Source organism: Mustela lutreola, chromosome 10 (assembly GCF_030435805.1).
Source record: "Mustela lutreola isolate mMusLut2 chromosome 10, mMusLut2.pri, whole genome shotgun sequence".
NCBI lineage: Eukaryota > Metazoa > Chordata > Mammalia > Carnivora > Mustelidae > Mustela > Mustela lutreola.
The window spans coordinates 35,671,066-35,695,733 of NC_081299.1; the positions used below are offsets into that span (position 1 = coordinate 35,671,066).

Sequence of the window (24,668 nt, forward strand, 5' to 3'; positions counted from 1 at the left end):
TGACACAGTCCTATAAATAAAATTTATATAAATAAATTTATAAATTTATATAAATAAAATTGGAAATTGAAAAATAAAAAATATAAATTTATATGAGAGTCATATAAATAAATAAAATCATTTTTAAAAATTTCACATGTGAGTGAAATAATGTATTTTTGACATTATATGACAGTCATATAAATAAATAAAAATAAATAATAATAATAATAAATAAATAAATAAATAAATGACAAGTAGACAGAGAGACAGGCAGAGAGAGGGGGAAACAGGCTCCCCGCTGAGCAGAGACGCGAGGCTCGATCCCAAGACCCTGAAATTGTGACCTGAGCCAGAGGCAGAGGCTTAACCCACTGAGCCATCCAGGCTCCTCTCACATGTGGAATTTAAAAAAACAAAACAAACAAGAAAATGAATAAAAAAATAGAGACAAACCAGGAAACAGACTCTTAACTATAGAGAACAAACTGATGGTTACTAAAGGGGAGGTGGGAGGGAAGATGGGTGAACCAGGAGATGGGGATTAAAGAGTACATTTATTATGAAGAGTACTGTGTAAAGTATAGAATTGGTGAATCACTATATCACTATATTGTACATCTGAAACTAATATAACACTGTATGTTAATAACACTGGAATTAAAATAAAGAAATTAGGGGTGCCTCAGTGGCTCAGTGGGTTGAGCCTCTGCCTTCGGCAGAGGTCATGATCTTGGGGTCCTGGGATCAGGCCCCACATCAGTCTCTCTGCTCAGTGGGGAGACTGCCTCACCCCTCTCTCTGCCTGCCCCTATGCCTACTTGTGATCTCTCTGTGTCTCTGTCAAGTGAATAAATAAAATCTTAAAAAAAATTTTTTTAATTTTAAAAACTTAATAAAAATAAAAATGAATTGAAAAATAACAAAACAAGAATGTGCCAAAAGAAGAGATTGTATGTAGCCTGCAGGCCTAAAATACTCTCTTTTTTTAAAAAAGCATTTTATTTACTTGAGAGAAAGAGGGTGAATGGGAGGAGTAGCAGAGGGGGGGAGAGAAGGAGGGGTAACAATCTTAAGCAGACTTGGTACTGACCGTGGAGCCTACTGTGGGCTCTACACCCTGAGATCATGACTTGAGCTGAAACCAAGAGTCAGATGCTCAGTTGGCTGAGTCACCCATGTGCCCTATCTGTCTAATAAAAAGTTTGCTAACTCCTGGTATACACTGTTCCCTGAAGAAATTTCAATAACCTGCTACAACCAAAATTATTCATAATGACCTTCTCCAGAGAAAATGTCTATACCCAGAAAACGGGAAAGCTAATAAAGGTCCCAAAAAATAATCAAGAGAAAAAAGAGCAAGTTATCTGGAAATAAAGTATATGATGAACAAAGTTTACAGAAACAAAGGGTGAACACCAACTATTCATCAATGCTAGAAAGTGAATTTTAGAGGACAGGAACTTAAAAAGCTTCACATCCTAGGACTCAGCCTAGCACTAGTACATTATAGACACTCAATGTATGTCTGCTGATCTGAATTTAATAATTGACTGCCATTTTATTTTAGATTTATTTATTTATTTTAGAAAGAGGGAGAGCACATGGGGAGGGAGCAGGAGAGGGAGGAAGAATCTCAAGCAGACTCCTGCTGAGTGGGAAGCCTGACAAGCTTTAGCCCATGACCCCGGGATCATGACCTAAGACAAAAGCAGACACTTAACTGACTGAGCCACCCAGGTGCCCCTGTTTGCTGATCTGAATTTAAATTAAATTCTGAGGGTGCCTGGGTGGCTCAGTGGGTTAAAGCCTCTGCCTTTGGCTCGGGTCATGATCCCAGGGTCCTGGGATCCAGCCCCGTGTCGGGCTCTCTGCTCAGCGGGGAGCCTGCTTCCTCCTCTCTCTCTCTCTCTCTCTCTCTGCCTGCCTCTCTGCCTACTTGTGATCTCTCCCTGTCAAATAAACAAATAAAATCTTTTTTAAAATAATTAATCAATTAATTAATTAATTAAATTCTGAGATACCAAAACCGGAGACCATCCTTTGAAACTGAAGGACCTCTATTAAAAATTGAAGGCTATTAGATGATCTTAAATTACAGAATGTATGACAAAGTTGGTATTGCTGAAAAAATTCATGTTTTATTTATTTATTTACCTAGAAAGAAAGAGAGAGAGAGTGTGCACATAAGCAGGGGGATGGGCAGAGGGAGAGAGAGAATCCCAAGCAGGCTCCATGCCCAGCACGATGCCCAACGCAGGGCTAGATCTCATGACTCTAAGATCATGACCTTAGCTGAAATCAAGAGTCAGACACTTATCTGAGCCACTCAGGTGCTCCCAAAATACTCATATTTTAAAACAAAAAGATAGGGGCGCCTGGGTGGCTCAGTGGGTTAAGCCTCTGCCTTCAGCTCAGGTCATGATCTCAGGGTCCTGGGATCGAGCCCCGCATCAGGCTCTCTGATCAGCAAGAGCCTGCTTCCCCACCCTCTCTATCTGCCTCTTGCCTACTTGTTATCTCTGTCTGTCAAATAAATAAAATAAAAATCTTTAAAAAACAAAAGAAAAAAACACAGATATTCACAAAAATATCTATAGCTGATTTAATCTTTAAAAATAGAAGAAGGAAGATGTATCTATATACAAAAGAATACTACTTAGCCATCAAAAAAATGAAATCTTGCCATTTTCAACAATGTGGATAGAACTAAAAGGTGTTATGCTAAGCAAAATAAATAAATCAGAGAAATTCAATTATCATATGATCTCACTGACATGTGGAATTTAGGTTTAACCCACTGAGCCACCCAGGCACCCTGACATGTGGAATTTAGGAAACAAAACAGAGGATCATAGGGGAAGAGAGGAAAAAATAAAACAAGACCAAATTAAAGAGGGAGACAAACCGTAAGAGACTCTTAAGTGTAGGAAACAAACTGAGGGACGCCTGGGTGGCTTAGTTGGTTGAGTGCCTTCAGCTCGGGTCATGGTCCCGGAGTCTGAGGTTTGAGTCCCACATGGGGCTCCCTGCTTAGTGGGGAGTCTGCTTCTCCTTCTGCCTCTCACCCCACTCTTGTGCTCTCTCTCCCATTCTCTCTCAAATAAAAATTTTAAAATCTTAAAAAAAAAAAAAAGGAAAAAGAGGGTTGTTGGACAGGGGAGGTGAAAGGGGTAATGGACATTAAGGAGGGCATGTGATATGATGAGCACTGGGTATTATATAAGACTGATGAATCACTGAGCTCTATCTCTGAAACCAATAATTATTGTATATTAATTGAATTTAAATAAAAAGTAAATTTGGGGCGCCTGGGTGGCTCAGTGGATTGAGCCTCTGCCTTCAGCTCAGGTCATGATCTTGGGGTCCTGGGATGGAGCCTGGCATTGGGCTCTCTGCTCAGCAGGGAGCCTGCTTCCCCTTCCCTCCCCCACCTGCCTTTCTGCCTACTTGTGATCTCTGTCAAATAAATAAATAAAATCTTTACCAAAAAAAAAAGAAGAAGAAGAAGAAGAAATCGGGGCTGGTTGCCAGAAAGACCAAGCCAGAATTAGAAGCTTGCAACTTTTATTTCCACCCCCATCATTTGGGGAGGGGAGGAGGTTGGGGGTTGAATTAATAATCAATTATGCCTTAATGATGAAGTCTCCATAAAAATCTTGGGGCTCCTGGGTGGCTCAGTGGGTTAAAGCCTCTGCCTTCGGCTCAGGTCATGATCCCAGGATCCTGGGATCGAACCCCACATCAGGCTCTCTGCTCAGCGGGGAACCTGCTTCCCCTCCTCTCTCTCTGCCTGCTTCTCTGCTTGCTTGTACTCTCTCTCTCTGTCAAATAAATAAATAAAATCTTTTAAAAAAAATCTCTATACTATGGTGTTCATCCAGGTTGGTGAACACATCCATGTGTCAGAAGGGTGTCACACCCAAATTCTACAGAGACTCCTACACTCAAGACCTTCTGGACCTTGCCTTATATACCTCTTTATCTGGCTATCCATTTGAATCCTTTACAATAGACCACTTACACAGTGTTTGCCTGAGTTCTGTAAACCATTAGAGCAAATTACTGAACCTGAGGAAAGGATTATGGGAACCCCCAACTTGTAGCCAAGTCAAACAAGTGTAAATAAGTTAGTGTTTAACCTGAGGACCCACTACTTGAAACTGGTGTGTAAAGTGAGGAGTAATCTTCGAAACTGAGCTCTTAGCTTGTGGAGTTTTTAGGGTCAGAAATGAATGGACTTGAGGGTACCTAGTTGGTGAACATAAGAGAACTGGGAAACAGCTTGGTATGGAAAACACACACATTTGGTGTCAAAAGTATTGTGAGTAGAAAAACTGTTTTCCATTACTGGAGTTATAAACTGAACAATTCCTAGAGCTCACGCAAAGCTGGATGACATTCTAGTTTTGACTAGCCAAAATAAAGACACCTTGCTGAACAGCTAGGACATTAAATAGAGACATAAGAAGGATCATTCTTTATTTAGTAGGAGACCTAAAGGAAACATTACTCTAGACCTTTCCTACAAAGCTTAAGAATATGTCTCAAGGGGCGCCCGGGTGGCTCAGTGGCTTAAGCCTCTGCCTTCAGCTCAGGTCATGATCTCAGGATCCTGGGATCGAGCCCCACATCGGGCTCTCGGCTCAGCGGGGAGCCTGCTTCCCCCTCTCTCTCTGCCTACTTGTGATCTCTCTGTCAAATAAATAAATAAAATTTAAAAAAAAAGAATATGTCTCAAAAGAATCAGTCTGATTGGCAAATAATTTAGCTGCTTAACAAAAGTAAACTCAATACTTCCTAAAAGAAGATATAAAATCCAAACACTCGGCAATATAACATTAACTGTGTCTACCATCCAATCAGAAGTTACTAGAAATGTGGAAAAGCAGGAATAAGGTGACTCAAACAGGAAGAATAAGTTCAACAGATACAGGTCCAAAAGTGATGGTGATAATGAGAACAACAGACAAGGACTTAAAGACAGATATTAGAAATATGTTCAAGGATCTAAAGGAAGAGATGAACACAATGAGGGGAGAAATGGAAGACATTAAAATCAACAATCAAAAAGATCTTTTAGTGCTAAAAAATACATATATCTGAAATGAAAAATTCCCTAAATGTCATTAGATACTGCATATTAGAAGTGAGACAATGTAGATTAATGAACTTGAAAACACAGCAAAAGAAACGATCCAAACTGAAGCACAGAGAACAGAATTTCAGTTATGCAGGATGAATAAGTTCTAGAGATCTAATATAAAACATGGTGACTATAGTTCATAATACTATATTGTATACTTGAAATTTGGTAAGAAAGCAACTCTTACCACACATGAGAAAAGGAAAAGAGAACCTGAAACTAATGCAATAGTGTATGTTTAACTACACTGGAATTTTTTAAAAAATTAGAATGGCTGGGGTGCTTGGGTGGCTCAGTGGGTTAAGCCTCTGCCTTCAGCTCAGGCCATGATCTCAGGGTCCTGGGATCGAGCCTCACAACAGGCTCTCTGCTCAGCAGGGAGCCTGCTTCCCCCTCTCTCTCTGCCTACTTGTGGTCTCTGTCTGTCAAATAAATAAATAAAATCTTGAAAAAAAAAAAGTAAAAAAAAAGGAACAGGAAAATATAAGGTGATAAGTATGCTAATTAGGTTGATTTGGAAGTTATTTCACAACATATATCAAAACATCACATTATACACCTTAAATCTACACAATTTTTATCAAGTATACCTCAATGAAGCTGTAAAACAAAAATGAACTTAACCACAGAGAGAAAAAAGATGGGAGATAAAAATTAACAGAGCCTCAGTGACCTGTGGGACAATATTAAAGTGGTCTTACATGCATGTTCTTGGAGTCTCAGAAAAAGAGCAGGAAAATATCTGAGGAAATATGGCTGAAAACATTCATTTTGATGAAAGCTGTAATCCCACAGATTCAAGGAGTTCAATGAATTCCAAACAAACACAAAACTCCAAAAAGATACACAATAATAAAATTACTGGAATCCCATGATGAACAGAAAATTGTAAAAGCCTCCAAGGAAAAAAAGACACATTATGGAACAAGGATGAGAATGACTACTGACTTCCCATCAGTAATAGAGCAAGCAGATAATTAAACAGCATCTTTTAGATGGTAGGGAAAAAATTCTATACTCAATAAAGTATCTTTCAAAAATGAAGGTGAAAAAAATAGTTTCAGGAAATGAACACTAAGAGAATAAATGCCAGCAGACAAGCACTAAGAGAACTATTAAAGGAAGTTCTTCATGCAAAGAGAAAACGTTATAAGGTAGAAACTTAGTTCTACACAAAAGAATAGGACTAGGAATTATTAATATATGCATAATTATCAAAGACTTTCACATTAACATTTAATTTTAAATATAACTGACTGTTGGGGTGCCTGGGTGGCTCAGTCAGTTAAGTGTCCGCCTTTGGCTCAGGCCATGATCCCAGGGTCCTGGGATCCAGCCTCACATCAGGCTCCCTGCTCATTGGGGACCCTGCTTCTCCCTCTGCCTCTGCCATTCCCCCTGTTTGTATTCTCTCTCTTGTTCACTGTCTCTAATAAATAAATAAGTAATCTAAAAAGAGAGAGAGAGAAAGCTAAAAATAAATAAAAATGGTTTAAAATTTTAAAAAAAGAATAAGAAAGTGAATATGATATTATTCAAAGGTTTCCTTGATACAGTATATATATAGCATAAATACATGTAACGCACAATGTAAACCCACAGTAACCACTAAGAAAAAGGCAAAGTTATAGTTAATTGGATAATAAAAGAGAGAAAATGGAATACTAAAAGTCAATGTAAAGACAGAAAAGAGAGAAAAAAGGATCAAAGAATGCATTATACAAAGAGTAAAACTGTAAAAGAGGAGTCTAAAAACCAACCATATCTCCCAATTACATTACATATAAATAGGAAAAACTCTATAAAGATTCCTTTTGAAAGTTGAGATTGTCAACCTGGATAAAAACAGAGATTACAACTCTATGTTATCTTACCAGAGATGCACTTGTAAAGATGTAGATAGATTTAAAGTGGGAGGAAAGAAAAAGATGCACCATGCAAATAATCATCAAAAAATAGCTTGGCTACATCAGTTAATCAAATTAATATCAGACAAAGTAGACTTAGGAACAAAGAATATTACCAAAGATAAAGACAAATATTTCATGACTATGAAAGGATCAATTCATCAAGAAGACAATAATCTCAACTTGTACACACTTAATAACAGAGATTCAAAATATGTTCAGGGGGTGCCTGGGTGGCTCAGTGGGTTAGGCCTCTGTCTTCAGCTCGGGTCATGATCTCAGGGTCCTAGGATCAAGTCCCGCATTGGACACTCCACTCAGTGGGAGCCTGCTTCCCCACTTCTCTCTCTCTGCCTGCCTCTCTGCCTACTTGTGATCTCTCTGTGTCAAATAAATAAATAAAATCTTTAAAAAAAAATTTACAGGGAAGGAAAAATTCTTCCTTTACTCTTAAGGCCTTCTAGCTGGACTAAGAATTAAATTTGCATCAAACAGATTAACAAGAGAAAAAAAAAGTTTTATTACTTACACATACAGGCCCAATAATGTAATTGAGACCTAAAGAAGCGAACAAAGCAGTTTTTATACTTTTTAGACAGAGACAATAAATCTGTGGGGTTTTGATAGGACAAAGGAAAAGTAACTTTAGGAGCTTCAACTAGTAAGGAATTCTAAAGAGAATTTGGGCTCTGATAATAACTTAGTAAACCAGTAACAAGGATCATTTATACATTCTTCTTGGGTCTAAATTTCCTATCTGGGTAACACAGATGTCTTTTTATTTTATTTTATTTTATTTATTTATTTGACAGACAGAGATCACAAGTAGGCAGAGAGGCAGGCAGAGAGAGAGGAAGGGAAGCAGGCTCCCCACCGAGCAGAGAGCCCAATGCGGGGCTCGATCCCAGAACCCTGGGATCATGACCCAAGCCGAAAGCAGAGGCTTTAAACCACTGAGCCCACCCAGGCGCCCCACACAGATGTCTTTTCACCTCCTGGTTCAAGGAGGGTACCTTTCAAATAAGAGATTTATTTCCTGCTTTTAGGGGGACAGAGGAGGGTCAGAAAAGTCCTTCTTGTATAGCCTGTCTCTTAAGTAACTTTTATTTAAAATCATCAATATGCCAGGGGTGCATGGGTGGCTCAGTCAGTTAAGCATCTGAATCTTGGTTTCAGCTTGGGTCATGATCTCAGGTTCCTGCAGTTGAGCCCTGTGATGGCATCCGGCTCAGAGGGGAGTCTGTTTCTCTCCCACCAACCCTCCTCCTTCTTGAGTGCCTCTCTCTAAAAATCAATCAAAAATCTTTAAAAAATAATAAAATAATCAAGATGCCAAAGTGGTACATTTTGGGGCAGCCTGCCCTTGGCTCCTACATTCCTATACTTGAAGATTTCAACAAGCTTTCTTAATAATTGACAAAGCAATTGCACAAGTTAAAAAGAGTAGGGAAGGGGCGCCTGGGTGGCTCAGTTGGTTAAGCGACTGCCTTTGGCTTGGGTCACGATCCCGGAGTCCCACTTCGGGCTCCCAGCTCCATGGGGAGTCTGCTTGTCCCTCTGACCTTCTTCCCTCTCTCTCAAATAAAATAAATAAATAAATAAAATATTAAAAAGAGTAGGGAAGATTTGAACAACACTAACCAATTTAACCTAACTGACATTAATAGAACTCTACACTCAACAACAGCAGAATACAAATTCCTTTCAGGTGGATAAGGAACATTTACCAAGACAGAAATCATATAAAGTATGCTCTCTGATCACAATAGAATTAAATTAGAAATGAGTAATACAAAGATCTGGAAAGTCCCCAAATAGTTGGAAATTAAATAACGTACTTAAAAAAATAAATTTATTTATTTGACAGAGAGAGAGAGACAGCGAGACCAGGAACACAAGCAGGGAAAGTGGGAGAGGGAGAAGCAGGCTTCCGGCCTAGCAGGGAGCCCGATGCAGGGCTCGATCCCAGGACCTCAGGATCATGACCCAAGCTGAAGGCAGAGGCTTAACAACTGAGCCACCCAGGCAACCTAAATAACATACTTCTAATAACTCACTGGTCAAAAAAGAAATTACCAGGGAAATTAGAAGATATTTAAAGATAAATGCTAATTAATATATAACAAAATACATGAGTAAATAAACAAAATACAATATATTAAAATGTGGAGGATGCACTTAAAGCAAAGCTTGAAAATAATTTATAGTTTCAAATACATTGATTTTAGACCTTTCTTTTTTATAATGATTTTAAAGGTCTTAAATCAAACATTTAAGCTTCTACTTTAAGAATTTAGAATAAAGGGGTGCCTGGGTGGCTCAGTGGTTAAAGCCTCTGCCTTCCACTCAGGTCATGATCTCAGGGTCCTGGGATAGAGCTCCACCTCGGGCTCTCTGCTCAGCAGGGAACCTGCTTCTCCCCCTCCCCTCTCTCTGCCTGCCTCTCTGCCTACTTGTGATCTCTGTCAAGTAAATAAATAAAATTAAAAAAAAAAAAGAAAAAGAATTTAGAAAAGAAGTACAAAAATTTTTAAAAACATTTTATTTATTTATTTGACAGAGAGAAAGAGATCACAAGTAGGCAGAGAGAGAAGAGAAAGCAGGCTCCCTCTGAGCAGAGAGCCCGATGCGGGGCTCGATCCCATGACTCTGGGATCATGACCTGAGCCAAAGGCAGAGACTTTAACACCCTGAGCCACCCAGGTGCCCCGAAAAAGTGTAAATTAAACAAAGCAAAACAAAACAAAACAGAAGAAAAAAGATAGAGAAATCAATGAAACTGAAGATAGGCAATGAATAGAAAAAAACCTGTAACAAACAAACCTGTAAAAACCAACAAAGTTGGTTCTCTGATAAGAAAAGAAAAACTACAAATGATCAATATCATGAATAAAAGAATGCACATCTCAACAGAACAGGTTATCAAAGCATTTGAAATAGTCCAACCTACCTCTTCAAAGGAATATTTTTCCACAGTATGAAGAGCATCCTGTGTCTCATTCCACCCTCCAACAGAATAGATACAGTCATTGAGGGCAGCCACACCAAGATAGGCTCTCCTGGTTCCCATCGGAGGAAGTGGAGACCAACGCTTAGAAAGTGGATCATACACTTCAAAAGAACGAAGCTCTATTCCTTCATTGCTGATGCCCCCAATTACATAAATTAAACCTGGAAACAGAATATTTTTATTCAGAAAATAGAATGTAAATAATTATAAAACATAAGACTTATGATTTATGTCTGCTATGCTGAGACCATATTTAATGTAGGGCTCACATTATCCTTTGAGAAATTTGACTTCTGTCTGGTATATCATAGTTCATATTTAAGCATGTTACAAAGAATTAGAGGTATAATTTAAAATGGCATTTAAAGGGTATCTATGTAGTTCATTTGGTTAAGCGTCCAACTCTTGATTTTGGCTCAGGTCATGATCTTAGGGTTGGGAGACTGAGTCCTGTGTTGTCATGTTCTATGCTCAGCATGGAGTCTGCTTAAGATTCTTTCCCTCTCCTTCTGCCCTTCCCCCACCCCGATGCACATGCTCTCTCTCTAAAATAAATACAACTTAAAAAAAAATTAAGTGGCATTTGTTTTTCAAAGAACTTACAATGCTATATATAACAAAACAGTCAGTCAGACATGGTTTTCCACCTCATAATCTACTTGATGACCTCAAGTTCCAGAATCAGTGCTAACATGACATAAAAAAGGAAAGGGAGAGGGATTTTCTTTCCCCTAAAAAAATACCATGCACTTAAACTGGGAATGATATAGCTTTATTTGGTAACAGCCTACCTGTTACTCAAATGGATATAGAGAATTGAATTTAAATTAGAATAGTTATATGGCAAGATTAAGGTATTCAGGATCTTATCACTAGAGTACATTAGAATGTAAGTCACTGTGAGTTGCTTATTATATTTGATTTGAAACTTGGGTTCTAGCTCCAGCTTTGCCAGTAACCAGCTGTGGGAAAAGATAATTCACAACCTTCCTGATCTTCTGCTTGCTCATCTATAAATAAAGGGATTAAAATAGATAATCTCCAAGATGCCTCTCTAGCTCTATGATTTTAGAAGGTACAATACTGTGATTTATAAGAAATATGTATTTGGGGGACACCTGGGTGTGTGAGTTGGTTAAGCGGCTGCCTTTGGCTCAGGTCATGATCCCTGGGTCCTGGGATCCAGACCCATGTGGGGCTCCCTGGTCAACAGGAATCTACTTCTTCCTCTCCCTTTGCCCCTCCTCCTGCTCATGCTATCTACCCCCCTCAAATAAATAAATAAAATAAAATAATGAAAAAAAGGAATATATAGTTGGTCATTCAGATGACCAAAATACATTTCTCATCTATATATGGTTTTCATCCACAATTCTTTGCTCACAGCAAGCTAAATCCTTGAATTTCCAAAGCATCCAGAATGAGAAGGGTGTCTTTTGTTATGTTAATGAGGCAACTTTGGGAAAGCACTTAAGGAATGGGGGGTAGTTGCCAAAGGAGTCAAACTTATGATTTGAGTGTGAGAACTTTCAGTCTCAGCCCCTGACCTCTGAGGAGAGGAGGTGTAGAGGTTGAATCAATCACCAATGGCCAATGATTTAACCACTTGTGCCTATGTATATAGTGAACCTCCATAAAAATCCAAAAGGACAGGTTTGGGGTGCCTGGGTGTCTCAGTAGTTAAGCATCTGCCTTTGGCTAAGGTCGGAATCCCAGTGTCCTGGGATCCAGCCCTGCACTGGGCTCCATGCTCGGTGGGAAGCCTGCTTTTCCCTCTCCCACTCCCCCTGCTTGTGTTTCCTCTCTTGTTGTGTCTCTCTATGTCAAATAAACAAATAAAACTAAAAGGAAAAAAAAAGAGGGTGCCTGGGTGGCTCAGTGGGTTAAGCCGCTGCCTTTGGCTCAGGTCATTATCTCAGGGTCCTGGGATTGAGTCCCACATCGGGCTCTCTGCTCAGCAGGGGGCCTGCTTCCCTTCCTCTCTCTCTCTGCCTGCCTCTCTGCCTACTTGTGATCTCTGTCAAATAAATAAATAAAATCTTTGAAAAAAAATAAAAGGAAAAAAAGAACTCATTAAAAAAAAAGGACAGTTTGGAGAGCTTCTGGACTGGTGAGTATGTGGAGATGTGGGAACAGTGGTGTATCTGGAGAGGGAGGGCATGAAAACTCTGTGCTCCTTTCATATAACTTGACTTTGCATCTCTTCCATCTAACTGCTCCTATGTTATGTCATTTTAGTAGTAACATTTTCTGAGTTCTGTGAGCTACCCTAGCAAATTAATTGAACCTGAAGAGGAGGGACCACTGGAATCTCTGATCTATAGCCTGTCACTCCAAAGCACAGGTAATAGCCTGGGGAGGATGAGTGTTGTAGGACTGAGCTTCTACCTGTGGAATGTGATGCTATCTCCAGGTATGGGTACACAGTATTAGAGTTGAACTGAATTCTCCAACACCTAGGTGGTATTCTGAGAACCTCTTCTTGCTAGGGGCTAGAAACCAGCCCCTACCACCATGCTGAAAACTCTCAGAACACTTAATTTATATGAGAAGATAAAAATCATAAATATAAAACAATTAGAGAACGCTATAGTATTACACAACACGATATAGTCTGTACCATGTAACTTGAACACTTAAATTCTAGTGGAAAATCTGAGAAGGTACTCACAAAGCAGAAAGAACTTGAGCTGGGAATAGCAGGTCGAGTTGTTTTAAGGAGCACACTGCTCACTACTTACTCCACAGGTATATAAATCTGCTCTCCAATCTGGACCAAGAATCCAGTTCTACTTGACAATGCTTACCAACTACTTCTCAGGGTATAGTAGACAATTAAAATAATGTTTGTACACTGTTTTAATGTGTGGTACAACATTTTTTTAAAAAGATTTTATTTGACAGAGAGAGAGAGATCACAAGTTGGCAGAGAGGCAGGAAGAGAGAGTGGGGAAGCAGGCTCCCCATCAAGCAGAGAGCCTGATGTGGGCTCAATCCCAGGACCCTTAGATCACGACCCAAGCTGAAGGCAGAGGCTCAACCCACTGAGCCACCCAGGCACACTATGGTACAACATTTTTCAAATCTGTCATGGCATTATATTCTATGTGGACTGAATCACAATGTGCCCTGTAAGAAAACACTGAAAATGCCAAAAGAAGAGGCAGTGAAGATTGTTTTTTATATTCTCATCCTACTTAGAAATACTTACTAAGTATTTCTTACTTAGAAAGTGACAAAGATGGATGTAGGTTCAAATGCTTATTTTCCTAGTCAGGTCTTCGGCTCATTTTTAATAATTTTTAATTCTTCTTTTGTTTATTTTGGAAAAAATGATTATTTTGGCAATACAGATATAAAGATATAAGAGATTAAAACATATAAAATGTTAAAAACAATACTTCCATACTGTTAGCGTCAATTAGTCAGCTCTAATAGACATAACATAGTTTTGTGAAAATAAAGGCTCAAGCTTAGTTTTTCAAAAAATATATTTTTAGGGAAAAAAGAGAATGGCACCTGGGTGGCTCAGTCAGTTAAGCATCTGACTCTTGCTTCAGTTCAGGTCATGATTTCAGGGTTGTGAGACTGAGCCCTACACTGGGCTCTATGCTGGGCATGGAGCCTGCTTCGGATTCTCTTCTCTCTCTCTCCCCTTTCCGCTCCCCCCCAAAATAAAATACATTTTCAGAAAAAAATTTTTAGAAAGCAATACCTTGCATTTCACAACACCCGAAGTAGTAGCGTGACATAGCCATGTTGCCAACTACTTCCCACTTATTTTCATCAGGATCAAATCGTTCAATGGTGTTACCTATCTCTGCTCCAACCCATCCACCTGTAACCAAAAAGAAAAATGTCATTTCTGGATAAAGAAGTCTTATCTATGAAAAATACATTAGAAAGCCTCTAATCTGGCACCTTTATAATGTGAATGATAATCATATGTACCAGAGGGGTTATTTGTCTAAGATCATACAAAAAGTTGGGAATCTGACTATAAAACTTGAATCTTAACTCTCTGACTAGTTTTCATCAGAGATTTAAAAAAACAAAACAAAATAAAAACAAAAGCTCATCACGTTGCTTAGGAAATAATGTATCTTGCAAAACTACCTTTTGAAACAGGTATTTTGAAAAACAGGTATTTTGAAACAACTTCTGCACATTCAGAATGGCTATCCTAATCATGAGATTTATAATTAGTTAGCTGAAGTGCTTCACTGGACATCTTACTACACTTTATCTCCATCTCCCTCTTAGAGCTCCACACTGGACAATATTCCCCAAGTAACTCAAACTTGAAAATTAAAATTTATAAAGCTGAAAAGACACAAGTTTCTTGTTGGAGGGAAGAAAAATGTCTAAAGTAACTAGAATCTAAGAATTTAAATAATACCAGATATCCTTAAACCAAAAAGCATAATTACCCAAAGCATAAATAGCCCCATAACACACACACACTCCCAAACCACAGCGGGGGTGATTCATTGAAGCTACAGTTGTCCATTGTTTAGTAACTGGATCATAGCATTCAGTACAGTCAAAAATCATTGAATCCTTTTCACCTGAGTTAAATAAAAGAAACACATATAAGAAGTTTTAATAATAATGCTAATAGCCTAGAACCATAATACAATCAATATTCAGTAGCATTCCACGTTATCAGAAATTCAACTATTAAGTCTGATTTTATGCTATTCATTAAAATTAGTTTGCCCAGTATTATTATAAATCAATAGCACTGTCATTTATTAAAGCCCATTTAATGAAGCAAGGCATCACTTTCCTATTATTTCTAATTTTGCCACCCAAATAATCCATGTAATTTTTGAGGATAAAATTTGTACTTTAACACTTCTATATTTTTTCATGTATTAGTTTGGATACCTGGCTCTGGTATAATTTGAATTTTAATCCAATCCTTACCTAGTAACAAAGAGAAAATTAAAATTTCTTAAAAGGTACCACTTAAAATAGAATTTTAAAATAGACTATACCTAGAAGTTAGTCTAATCAAAGATTGTACAAAACCTCTGGCATATAGAATTTATAAACTTCATTTAGGTAAAATTTTAAATTAAGGAAAAGCTAAATAAATGAAGAGATATATCATGTTCATGAATTAGAAGAGAGAATGTATAGATGGTTATCCCCAATCTGATTTATAGATTTAACATAATCACAATTTGACACACACTTCTTTTTATTTGTTAAAATACAAGTAACATAAGATTTACCATCTTAACCATTTTTAAGTGTAGAGTTCAGTGATGTTAAACACATTCATATTTTTGTGTAGCCAAGCCACTATCCACTCTCCAAATTCTCTACATCTTATAAAACTGCAATACTATCCTGATTCAAACGATAAGTCCCTATTCTCCCCTCCCCAGCCCCAGACAGCCACCACTATACTTTCTGTCTTTTATAATTTTGACTAATGTACCTCATATAAGTGAAATCATACTTTATTGTTATTTATTTTTTCCAACTAATATTTTTATTTTTTTTTTTTAAAGATTTTATTTATTTATTTGACAGAGAGAAATCACAAGTAGATGGAGAGGCAGGCAGAGAGAGAGAGAGGGAAGCAGGCTCCCTGCTGAGCAGAGAGCCCGATGCGGGACTCGATCCCAGGACCCTGAGATCATGACCTGAGCCGAAGGCAGCGGCTTAACCCACTGAGCCACCCAGGCGCCCTCCAACTAATATTTTTAAATTTAAATTCAATTAATTAACATATATCATTGGTTTCAGAGGTAGAGGTCAGTGATTTGTCAGTCTTCTATAATACCCAGTGCTCATTACGTCACGTGCCTCCCTTAATGTCCATCACCCAGTTACCCTAACACCTCACCCCTCTCCCTTCCAGCAACCCTCAGTTTGTTTCCTATGCTTCAGAGTCTCTTATGGTTTGTCTCCCTCTCTGATTTCATCTTGTTTTATTTTTTCCTCTCTTCCCCTATGACCCTCTGTTTTGTTTCCCAAATTCCACACATGAATGAGATCATATGATAATTGTCTTTCTCTGATTGACTGATTTCACTTAGCATAATACTCTCTGGGTTCCATCCACATCATTGCGAACAGCAAGATTTTTTTATGGCTGAGTAGTAGTCCATCATCACACATTATTTTTAACAACAGATTTGACAGAAGAAAACAGATTTGAGGGGTGCCTGGGTGGCTCAGTGGGTTAAGCCGCTGCCTTCGGCTCAGGTCATGATCTCAGAGTCCTGAGTCCTGGGATAGAGCCCCGCATCGGGCTCTCTGCTCAGCAGGGAGCCTGCTTCCTCCTCTCTCTCTCTGCCTGCCTCTCTGCCTGCTTGTGATCTCTCTTTGTCAAATAAATGAATAAAATCTTAAAAAAAAAAAAAAAACAGATTTGATGAACTAGCTCTAAAATTTACATGGAAGTACATAGGACCCAGAATAGCCATGTACTCTCACACAATAGTAATAGTAAGGGAAGAAACTGTCCTATCAGATAATCTTATCAGAATTAAAACAGAGCTATAGTGGGGTCCCTGGATGGCTCAGACGGTTTAGAGTCTCCTTCAGCTCAGGTCATGATCTCCAGGTCCTGGGAAGGAGCCTCACGGCGGGCTCCCAGCTCAGCAGGGCGTCTGTTTCTCCCTCTCCCTTTGCCTCTCCCTCTTTCTGTCTCTGTCTCTCTCTCAAATGAATAAAAAACAAGCAAAACAGAGCTATAGTAATTGAGATAGCAATACACAGAGAGACCAAAACAGAAAAGAAATTCCAGAAACAGATACCCACATATATGATTATCTGATATATGACAAAGTTTGCTCTGCACAGCAATAGGCAAATAAAAGCTTTTTATGCTGAGATAATTGATTACATATACAAAGAAAAGATGAAACTGTTCCCTACTCCTATTATCTCAATTCCAGGCAGATTACAGACATACATTTAGTTCTAAAACTAAAATTTTAGAGAACAATGAAGGTATATATCATCATGACTTTATAGTAGGGATGGATTTCTTTAAAAGGATACAAGAAACACTAACCATAAAGGGAAAATAAATAACAGAGTTAGCCCCATTAAAATGAAAAACATGTTTATCAAAAGATATAATAAAGGAAAAAAAGATATTTCTTTAAAAAAAATAAAAAAGAAAAGAAAAGAAAAGGGGGCACCTGGGTGGCTCAGTCCTTAAGCCTCTGCCTTCAGCTCAGGTCATGATCCCAGGGTCCTGGGATCAAGCCCCGGATTAGGCTCCCTGCTCAGCGGAGGGGAGCCTGCTTTTCCCTCTCCCACTCCCCCTGCTTGTGTTCCGTCTCTCACTGTCTCTCTCTCCATCAAATAAGTAAATAAAATCTTAAAAAAATACCATAAAGAGAGTGAAAGATGAAGCAGCAGAGTTGCAAAAAGTATTTGCGACATATATAATTTTATGAGGGCCTAGAATCCTGAACATATAAAACTACGGTGCAGAAAAGAATCAGCACAGCAGGCCTGAGAATTCCTAACCTTAGAAAGGCCTGCTTGCAAGATTGACCCTTGGCTGGAGTCTGTAAACAGAGCTCGTAAACAATTCCTTACACTGATATAAAAATTTCTCTAAATAATAAGAGTGCCTTTTGGCAGTGGTAAAAATGTTCTGGAATTAAACAGTGGGAATAGTTGTACAATTTTGTAAATATGCTAAAAATCACTGAACCATATACTTCAAATGGTGAATTTTATGGTATGTGAATTATATCTTAATTTTTAAAAATAGTAATTAGAATATTAACCCAGATATGTATGTATGTAGAAGGAAATAAACCAAGTATTGTGATTATCTCTGGGTGATATGATCGGAGTATGGGTGATTATTACTTCTTTATATGCTTCAATTTCAGCAAAATTTTCTTTTTTTTTTTTTTTAAAGATTTTATTTATTTATTTGACATAGAGAAATCACAAGTAGTTGGAGAGGCAGGCAGAGAGAGAGAGAGGAGGAAACAGGCTCCCTGCTGAGCAGAGAGCCCCATGCGGGACTCGATCCCAGGACCCTGAGATCATGACCCCAGCCGAAGGCAGCGGCTTAACCCACTGAGCCACCCAGGCGCCCAAATTTCAGCAAAATTTTCTACCACAAACCTGAATTACTTTGATAATAAAAATCGTCTTGGGGCGCCTGGGTGGCTCAGTGGTTAGGCCGCTGCCTTCGGCTCAGGTCATGATCCCAGGGTCCTGGGATCGAGCCCCGCATCGGGCTCTCTGCTCAGCAGGGAGCCTGCTTCCTCCTCTCTCTCTCTGCCTGCCTCTCTGCCTACTTACGATCTCTGTCTGTCAAATAAATAAATAAAATCTTTAAAAAAAAAAAAATCGTCTTAACATTATACATTATAAAATATCTTAGAATAGCAATGTTGATAGTATTAATAATAGTAGGCTGAGTTGGGGCACCTAGCTGACTCAGTTGATAGAGCATGTGGCCCTGCATCTCAGTCATGAATTTAAGCCATACACTGAATGTGGAGCCTACTTAGAATAATAAATAAATAAATAAAAGTTAGTGAAGTCATAGCATTTTTGAAGGGTGCTCCTAAGTATTTCTGTGGCATCAGGAAATGTCACACAGGACACTGTGACCCTATATTAAACAGGAACGTACATGCATTGAAACTATCCATAACTGCCAAAATGTATATAAAAAGAGCTATTAGTGTTCTAGTCAAAGATTATATACAATTATGGTCTTTATGCTGACAGGAAATTTTGCTTAAACTCTCATTTCTTTGTTGGGACTTTTAGATTCAACAGGGCATTTATTGATTTAATAAAGAGGTAGAGGGAGAGGGACGCGTAGACTCTGCACTGAGCAGAGACCAATGTAGGACTCAACCTCACAACCCTGAGATCATGACCTAAGCCAAAATCAAGAGTTGGCTGCTTAACCATCTGAGCCACTCAGCTGCCTTTTAATGAACTGTTTTTAGCAACAATTATGTTCTCTCCAAAAGAGAAATAAAAACCAAATATTCTCCATCTCTCTCTCTCATTTTAAACTGATAATATCATAGTCGAAAAATAATAATAACATTTTCAAGAGGTATCTGGGTAGCTCAGCTGGTTAAGGGACCAAATTTGGTTTCGGCTCAGGTTGGTGATCTCAGGGTAGTGAGATCATGCCCTACCCTGGGCTTAGCACTGAGTCTGCCTAAGATTCTCCCTATCCTTCTGTTACCCCCACCCCACCTGCTAGTGCTCTCTCTCTCAAATAATAAATAAATATTTAAAAAAATATTTTTGATATATAACTTCTTGTGTTTTAGACTAACCTATAGAAATAAGGCATAAAGATTAGTTGTAAGGGTTAGAGATGACCTATCTAGACTTGTTGCTACAAACACAAATTATCGAGAAGTAAATATTGATATAAAAGTGTTAACCACTGGGGCGCCTGGGTGGCTCAGTGGGTTAAGCCTCTGCCTTTGGCCCAGGTCATGGTGTCAGGGTCCTGGGATCGAGCCCCACATCAGGCTCTGTGCTCAGCAAGGAGCCTTCTTCCCCCCCCCTCTGCCTACTTGTGATCTCTCTGTCAAATAAATAAAATCTTAAAAAAAAAAAAGTAGGGGCGCCTGGGTGGCTCAGTGGGTTAAAGCCTCTGCCTTTGGCTCAGGTCATGATCCCAGGGTCCTGAGATCGAGCCCCACATCGAAACCCACATCGGGCTCTCTGCTCCGCGGGGAGCCTGCTTCTTCCTCTCTCTCTCTGCCTGCCTCTCTGCCTACTTATGATCTCTGTGTGTCAGGTAAATAAATAAAATCTTAAAAAAAAAAAAAAGTGTTAGCATTTATTTCTCTTTAGATCCTCCTCTGATATTTAGTTCCCTCCAACATCCAAAACTCCTTTTATTTAATTTTATTAATCATTTTATAATTCATAATAATAGTTTCAGAAAACACAGTGATTTCAATTAAGAAATATGTCCCAAAGTCTAGCTGACTTAGTTTTTATAGATCTCACTGTCCAAGTAACTATGTTAATTAAAAATTATTTGTAATACAACTTCTAGTATGTGAAATTAAATTTAATTAAAATAATTTTTATTACAAACATTGACCTAAATTTTGGTTCCACATTTTATAAACAAGTTTTCAACAAAACCAAACGTAAATATTCTGCCTTGGGATAAATCATAGTATCCCCCTGGTCTGAAACATTCAATATCTTGTTTCCTTTTTCTTCTTTTCATTAATTTATTCATTAAATATTTATTGAGGATACCATATATATGCATACACCATAGTACCTAGAAATACATATAAGTCATATAAGAATGCAGCCAATTTACAGCTAGCAACTAATGAGAGAAAAAAGACATTTCATTATTACCTCCAATAGCGTAAACCATCCCTCCCAGAACTGCTACTCCTAGCCCACATCGAGCCTGATGAAGTGAAGACACAGTGGTCCAGTACTGGCTAAAGGTGTCAAAACGCTCTACACAGCTGAGGGCTCTGCTATCACTCCAACGACCCCCCTGCAACCGAGTATATCCGCCTGAATGAAGGAAAGGAGATACACAGCGAATCACTTACTGCTAAATATGTAAATGAAAGTAATGAGAAAAATCTAACCGTCTACATCTAGACATTTAATCCATAATTATTTCATAGCTAAGAAAAAGTACTTTAGAGCCTGCCATGTATACAAATATTCTTATATGCTCCAAGTCCTGAAAGATGATGGCTTAAATGCAATGAAGTCAACCAGCATTCTACCACCTGGTTTTGGTCATAAAATGTTAGATAAAACATAAAAGGATCTGGTTATCTGTCTAGTTTGGAAGTCTCATTATGACTTCTATTAGTATATTTTTCAATTAAAAATAGTGAGTTGAACAGCACATACCATCAGTAAAAAAACTGCAGCATGCACTAAAAAGTTACATATTTATATATATGTAAAATATAAAATTATAAATATATAAAATATGAAATATAAAAAAATAAAATTACATATTTTATATACATAAACTCATACATATAATTATATACAGATGATAAATTATGTTATGAATATATTAATATGTGCATATAAATTTGGATAATGTCTATATATACTTCACATGTTAATAAGATTTACTGCTTTTTAAAATAAAAAAGATGTTTTAATATGTTCACCTGATACTTCTGTGGATTATCTTATCCACCTACACTTTAGTGACCACTGGTTCCCATTATCTCTAATCATCTAAGATGCCATAAATAGTTAAAAATGTTGAGATTTTCCCTATATTTCACTATAATTCACATTTTTAACTTTTAAAGCAGCATTTTGTAAGTCAGTTATTTGGCAATAATTGGACAATCTAAGAACCCAACAATTTGGATCACAGAATAATAGATGTCAAACAAATAGCTATTTATTCTTAGATGTATCCACTGTATAAAACACAATTAATTTGTAGCCTATATGTGAAATTAAATATGCCTATTTGACACACTTGCATATTCTGATGTGTAAAATAATAACAAAATATTAAAGGTTTTAATCCTAAAAAAAAAAAGATTATTTGCATCACCTTTTAAAAGATTCTCACCTACTGCATACAGGTACTTTCTTGCTTTCTTCCGAGGCCGAACCTTGGATGTCTGCAGAAAACTACAAAACTTGTTTTCTTTGGGAGATTTGCACACCTCACAGTACTCTTTCAAAAGTGTTTGCAGTGCAATGCGAAGATTAAAATCAGATACTCCTAAAGCAAGTTTGACAAGATACTGTTTTAATCAACTTTTAAATAAATATTGAAAAGACATGTTCCCATAAAGATAGAACATATTTATCAAAAAATATAAAAACTCATCATCAAGCAATGGTGATTGTTTCCCACAATACCAAATATTATTTTTCTCATTGTTACTAAAGAATAAACTTTCCTTAAATCAAAGATTGTTTTTGACAATATGCTTCATAATACCTAATTTAAAAACACATGTGTGAGGATTTCTAAACAAAAATGGCAAGGTAAAACAGGATCATGATTATCCAACAAAACGGAAAAATAAAATAGCCCCATATTCTATACCTATGGCTTAACAACAGAAAGATATAAAATTATGTCACAAAATTTTAAAAATGATAGTCAAATCAAGAAACAAAAGATTCCAGTGGGATGAGGTCCATCTCCCGAAGAGACTTTGAGCATGATTGGGTAGACTCTTCCTGCTCAAGGATGATTAGCTGAGGTGAAGTGGGGATGAAAGCCAACCTATGTCCCACTTGCTAATCCATAAGACCTGGCCCCTTGAGAGGGACTATTTTCTAATTGAGACAAAGGCACCATACATGCTGGCAAGGGACTGTCTCCAAGCTTTGTTCCTATATCCCAGAAGCAATATTGAGGAAAAAAGGTCAATTAACCAAATCTTGAGAATTCTCACTAATGACTAAGAATTTGGAAAGGTAGAAGGAGCAGGTAAGAAGCAGAACTGAGAAGTCAAAGGAAAAACCATTACAGGAAATCCTTTACAGGACCATCGAGGTAAAGACAAAATCACCATGCCTTGCCATTTAACAGGGTACAGTTAGATGTCCACACTAATGAGACATATCCTTAACTGGGTTAAGGAAGCCCTGACACAAAATCAGTAATAGGATCTTAGGGAGAGCTCAGAGTCCAGGTCCCTAAGCAAATATCTAAGCCTTAGCATATCTCTGTTCTGCCACCACCTTCATACCTCAGTCTAGAAAGAAGTGGCAAGAACACAACACAGTCCTCAAATTCTAGCTGGAAGTTACACTAAAGTAAAAAGGGTGTCAAGGAGAATTAGCTCTTCCATTATCAGAGTAAACTGGTTTGAAGAGAGTCACCCATGTTATACATGAGCAATATACCAATAAGTAACAATAGCACTATTAAAATATACCCCAGGAAAAAGAGAAGAAATAACTAATTCTGGAATAAAACATTAGCTACAAACACAAACAGACTTCCCACACATGCTTCACAGCATGTGAAGAATTACTTAAAATTTTAGAATTATTTAATCAATTATTTAGAATTAATTAATTATTTAGAATTACTTAAAAATACAGATCTGGGGTGCCTGGCTGGCTCAGGTGGTAGAGCATGTGACTCTCAACCTCAGGGTTATGAGTTTATGCCTCACACTGGACTTTGAGCCTATTTAAAATAAAAATTGAAAAAAATATATAGAGATCCTATTAAAAAAAAAAAACTCAAAGTGGGAGTTCCTTGGTGGTTCAGTGGCTTGAGGCCTCTGCCTTCAGCTCAGGTCATGATCCCGGGTCCTGGGATTGAGCTCTGCACCGGGCTCTCTGCTCAGTGGGGAGCCTGCTTCCTCCTCTCTCTCTCTCTCTCTGCCTGCCTCTCTGCCTACTTGTGATCTCTGTCTGTCAAATAAATAAAATCTAAAAAAAACCCCCCAAAAACCAAAAAAACTCAAAGGCAGAATTAGATGCTTTGCTAAAGAAACAAAGCGAGAACTTGAAATGATAGTTTTAGACAATAAATTAGAAACAAGAAACACAATAGACATGATGAAAAATCAAACCATCAATTTAAAGACTTGAGAAAACAGCTGTGAATAGAGAGCAAAGGAAAGTATTTTAACATTAGAGGATGATAAATATGAGAGACAAATAAGTTCCAATAAAATGATGAAGACCGGAGCTCCTGGGTGGCTCAGTCAGTAAAGCATCTGACTCTTGATTTCAGTTTAGGTCGTGGTATCAGGGTCTTGGGATCGAGTCCCATGTTGGGCTCCAAGCTCAGCAGGGAGTCTGCTTGAGATCCTCTCTCCTCTTCCTCTCCCTGGGCCCCTCCCACCGCCCCGCTACTTGAGTGCATGCATGTGTGTGCACTCTCTCTCAGTAAATAGATAAATAAGTGTGTGTGTGTGTGTGTGTGTATTAGATTTTATTTATTTGAGAGGGAGAGAAAGAGAATGCAAATGAGAGCACAACAGCAGGGGGAGGAAGAAGCAGGTTCCCTGCTGAGCAGGGAGCCAGAGGAGGGACACAATCCCAGGACCCTGGGATCATGACCTGAGACGAAGGCAGACACTTAACCAACTGAACCACCCAGGCATCCCTAAATAAATATATCTTAAGAAAAAAAAGAATATTATGCCCAGGGCACCTAGGTGGCTCAGTCAATTAAGCAATTGACTCTGGATTTCAGCTTAGGTCATGATCTCAGGCTCATGAAATCCAGCCCTGCGTCAGGGGTATGAGATTTCATCTCTTCTTTCTTGGGTCTTCTCTTCATATGCACAGGTGTCCAGCACCTAGATGGCCAAAGTGAGGGTTGATGGTTTCACCAAGCTGCTGTATGTCTCTGGTAGAAGAGTTAGACAGATTCCAATTGTTATGATTTAAAGCTGAAACGATGACACTTCTGCTGAAATAGCACCTATAGGTAATGCCCACATTCGTGTTCCTTAATGCCAATGGAAGGGTGGAGGTGGCAGGGCTGGAGGTAGAGGGTTAAGGAGTATCAGGTTAAGCTGCAGAATGAGAGAAATCTGGGTTCAAGTTCAGGCCTTACCATTTACTAAATATGTGATATGGTCAAACTACATAATCTCTCGGACTTCAGTTTCTTTATCTGTAAAATGGAAATGACCAATAGTGAAAC

General features: G+C 38.2%; 1 protein-coding gene across 8 annotated transcripts in view; it reads right to left on the reverse strand.

Moving 5' to 3' along the window:
- Positions 1–24,668, reverse strand: part of IPP (intracisternal A particle-promoted polypeptide) — a 46,274-nt gene that overhangs the window by 12,136 nt on the left and 9,470 nt on the right. For 7 of the 8 annotated variants that reach the window (XM_059137785.1, XM_059137786.1, XM_059137784.1 and 4 more), the window contains 5 exons: positions 21,609–21,764; positions 20,399–20,566; positions 14,473–14,610; positions 13,758–13,880; positions 9,983–10,203 (listed from right to left, as the gene is read on the reverse strand). In XM_059137785.1, coding sequence (XP_058993768.1) covers positions 9,983–10,203; positions 13,758–13,880; positions 14,473–14,610; positions 20,399–20,566; positions 21,609–21,764 — 806 coding nt within the window. The remainder of the gene's footprint in view (positions 1–9,982; positions 10,204–13,757; positions 13,881–14,472; positions 14,611–20,398; positions 20,567–21,608; positions 21,765–24,668) is intronic. The other variant, XM_059137788.1, reaches the window with a different exon arrangement.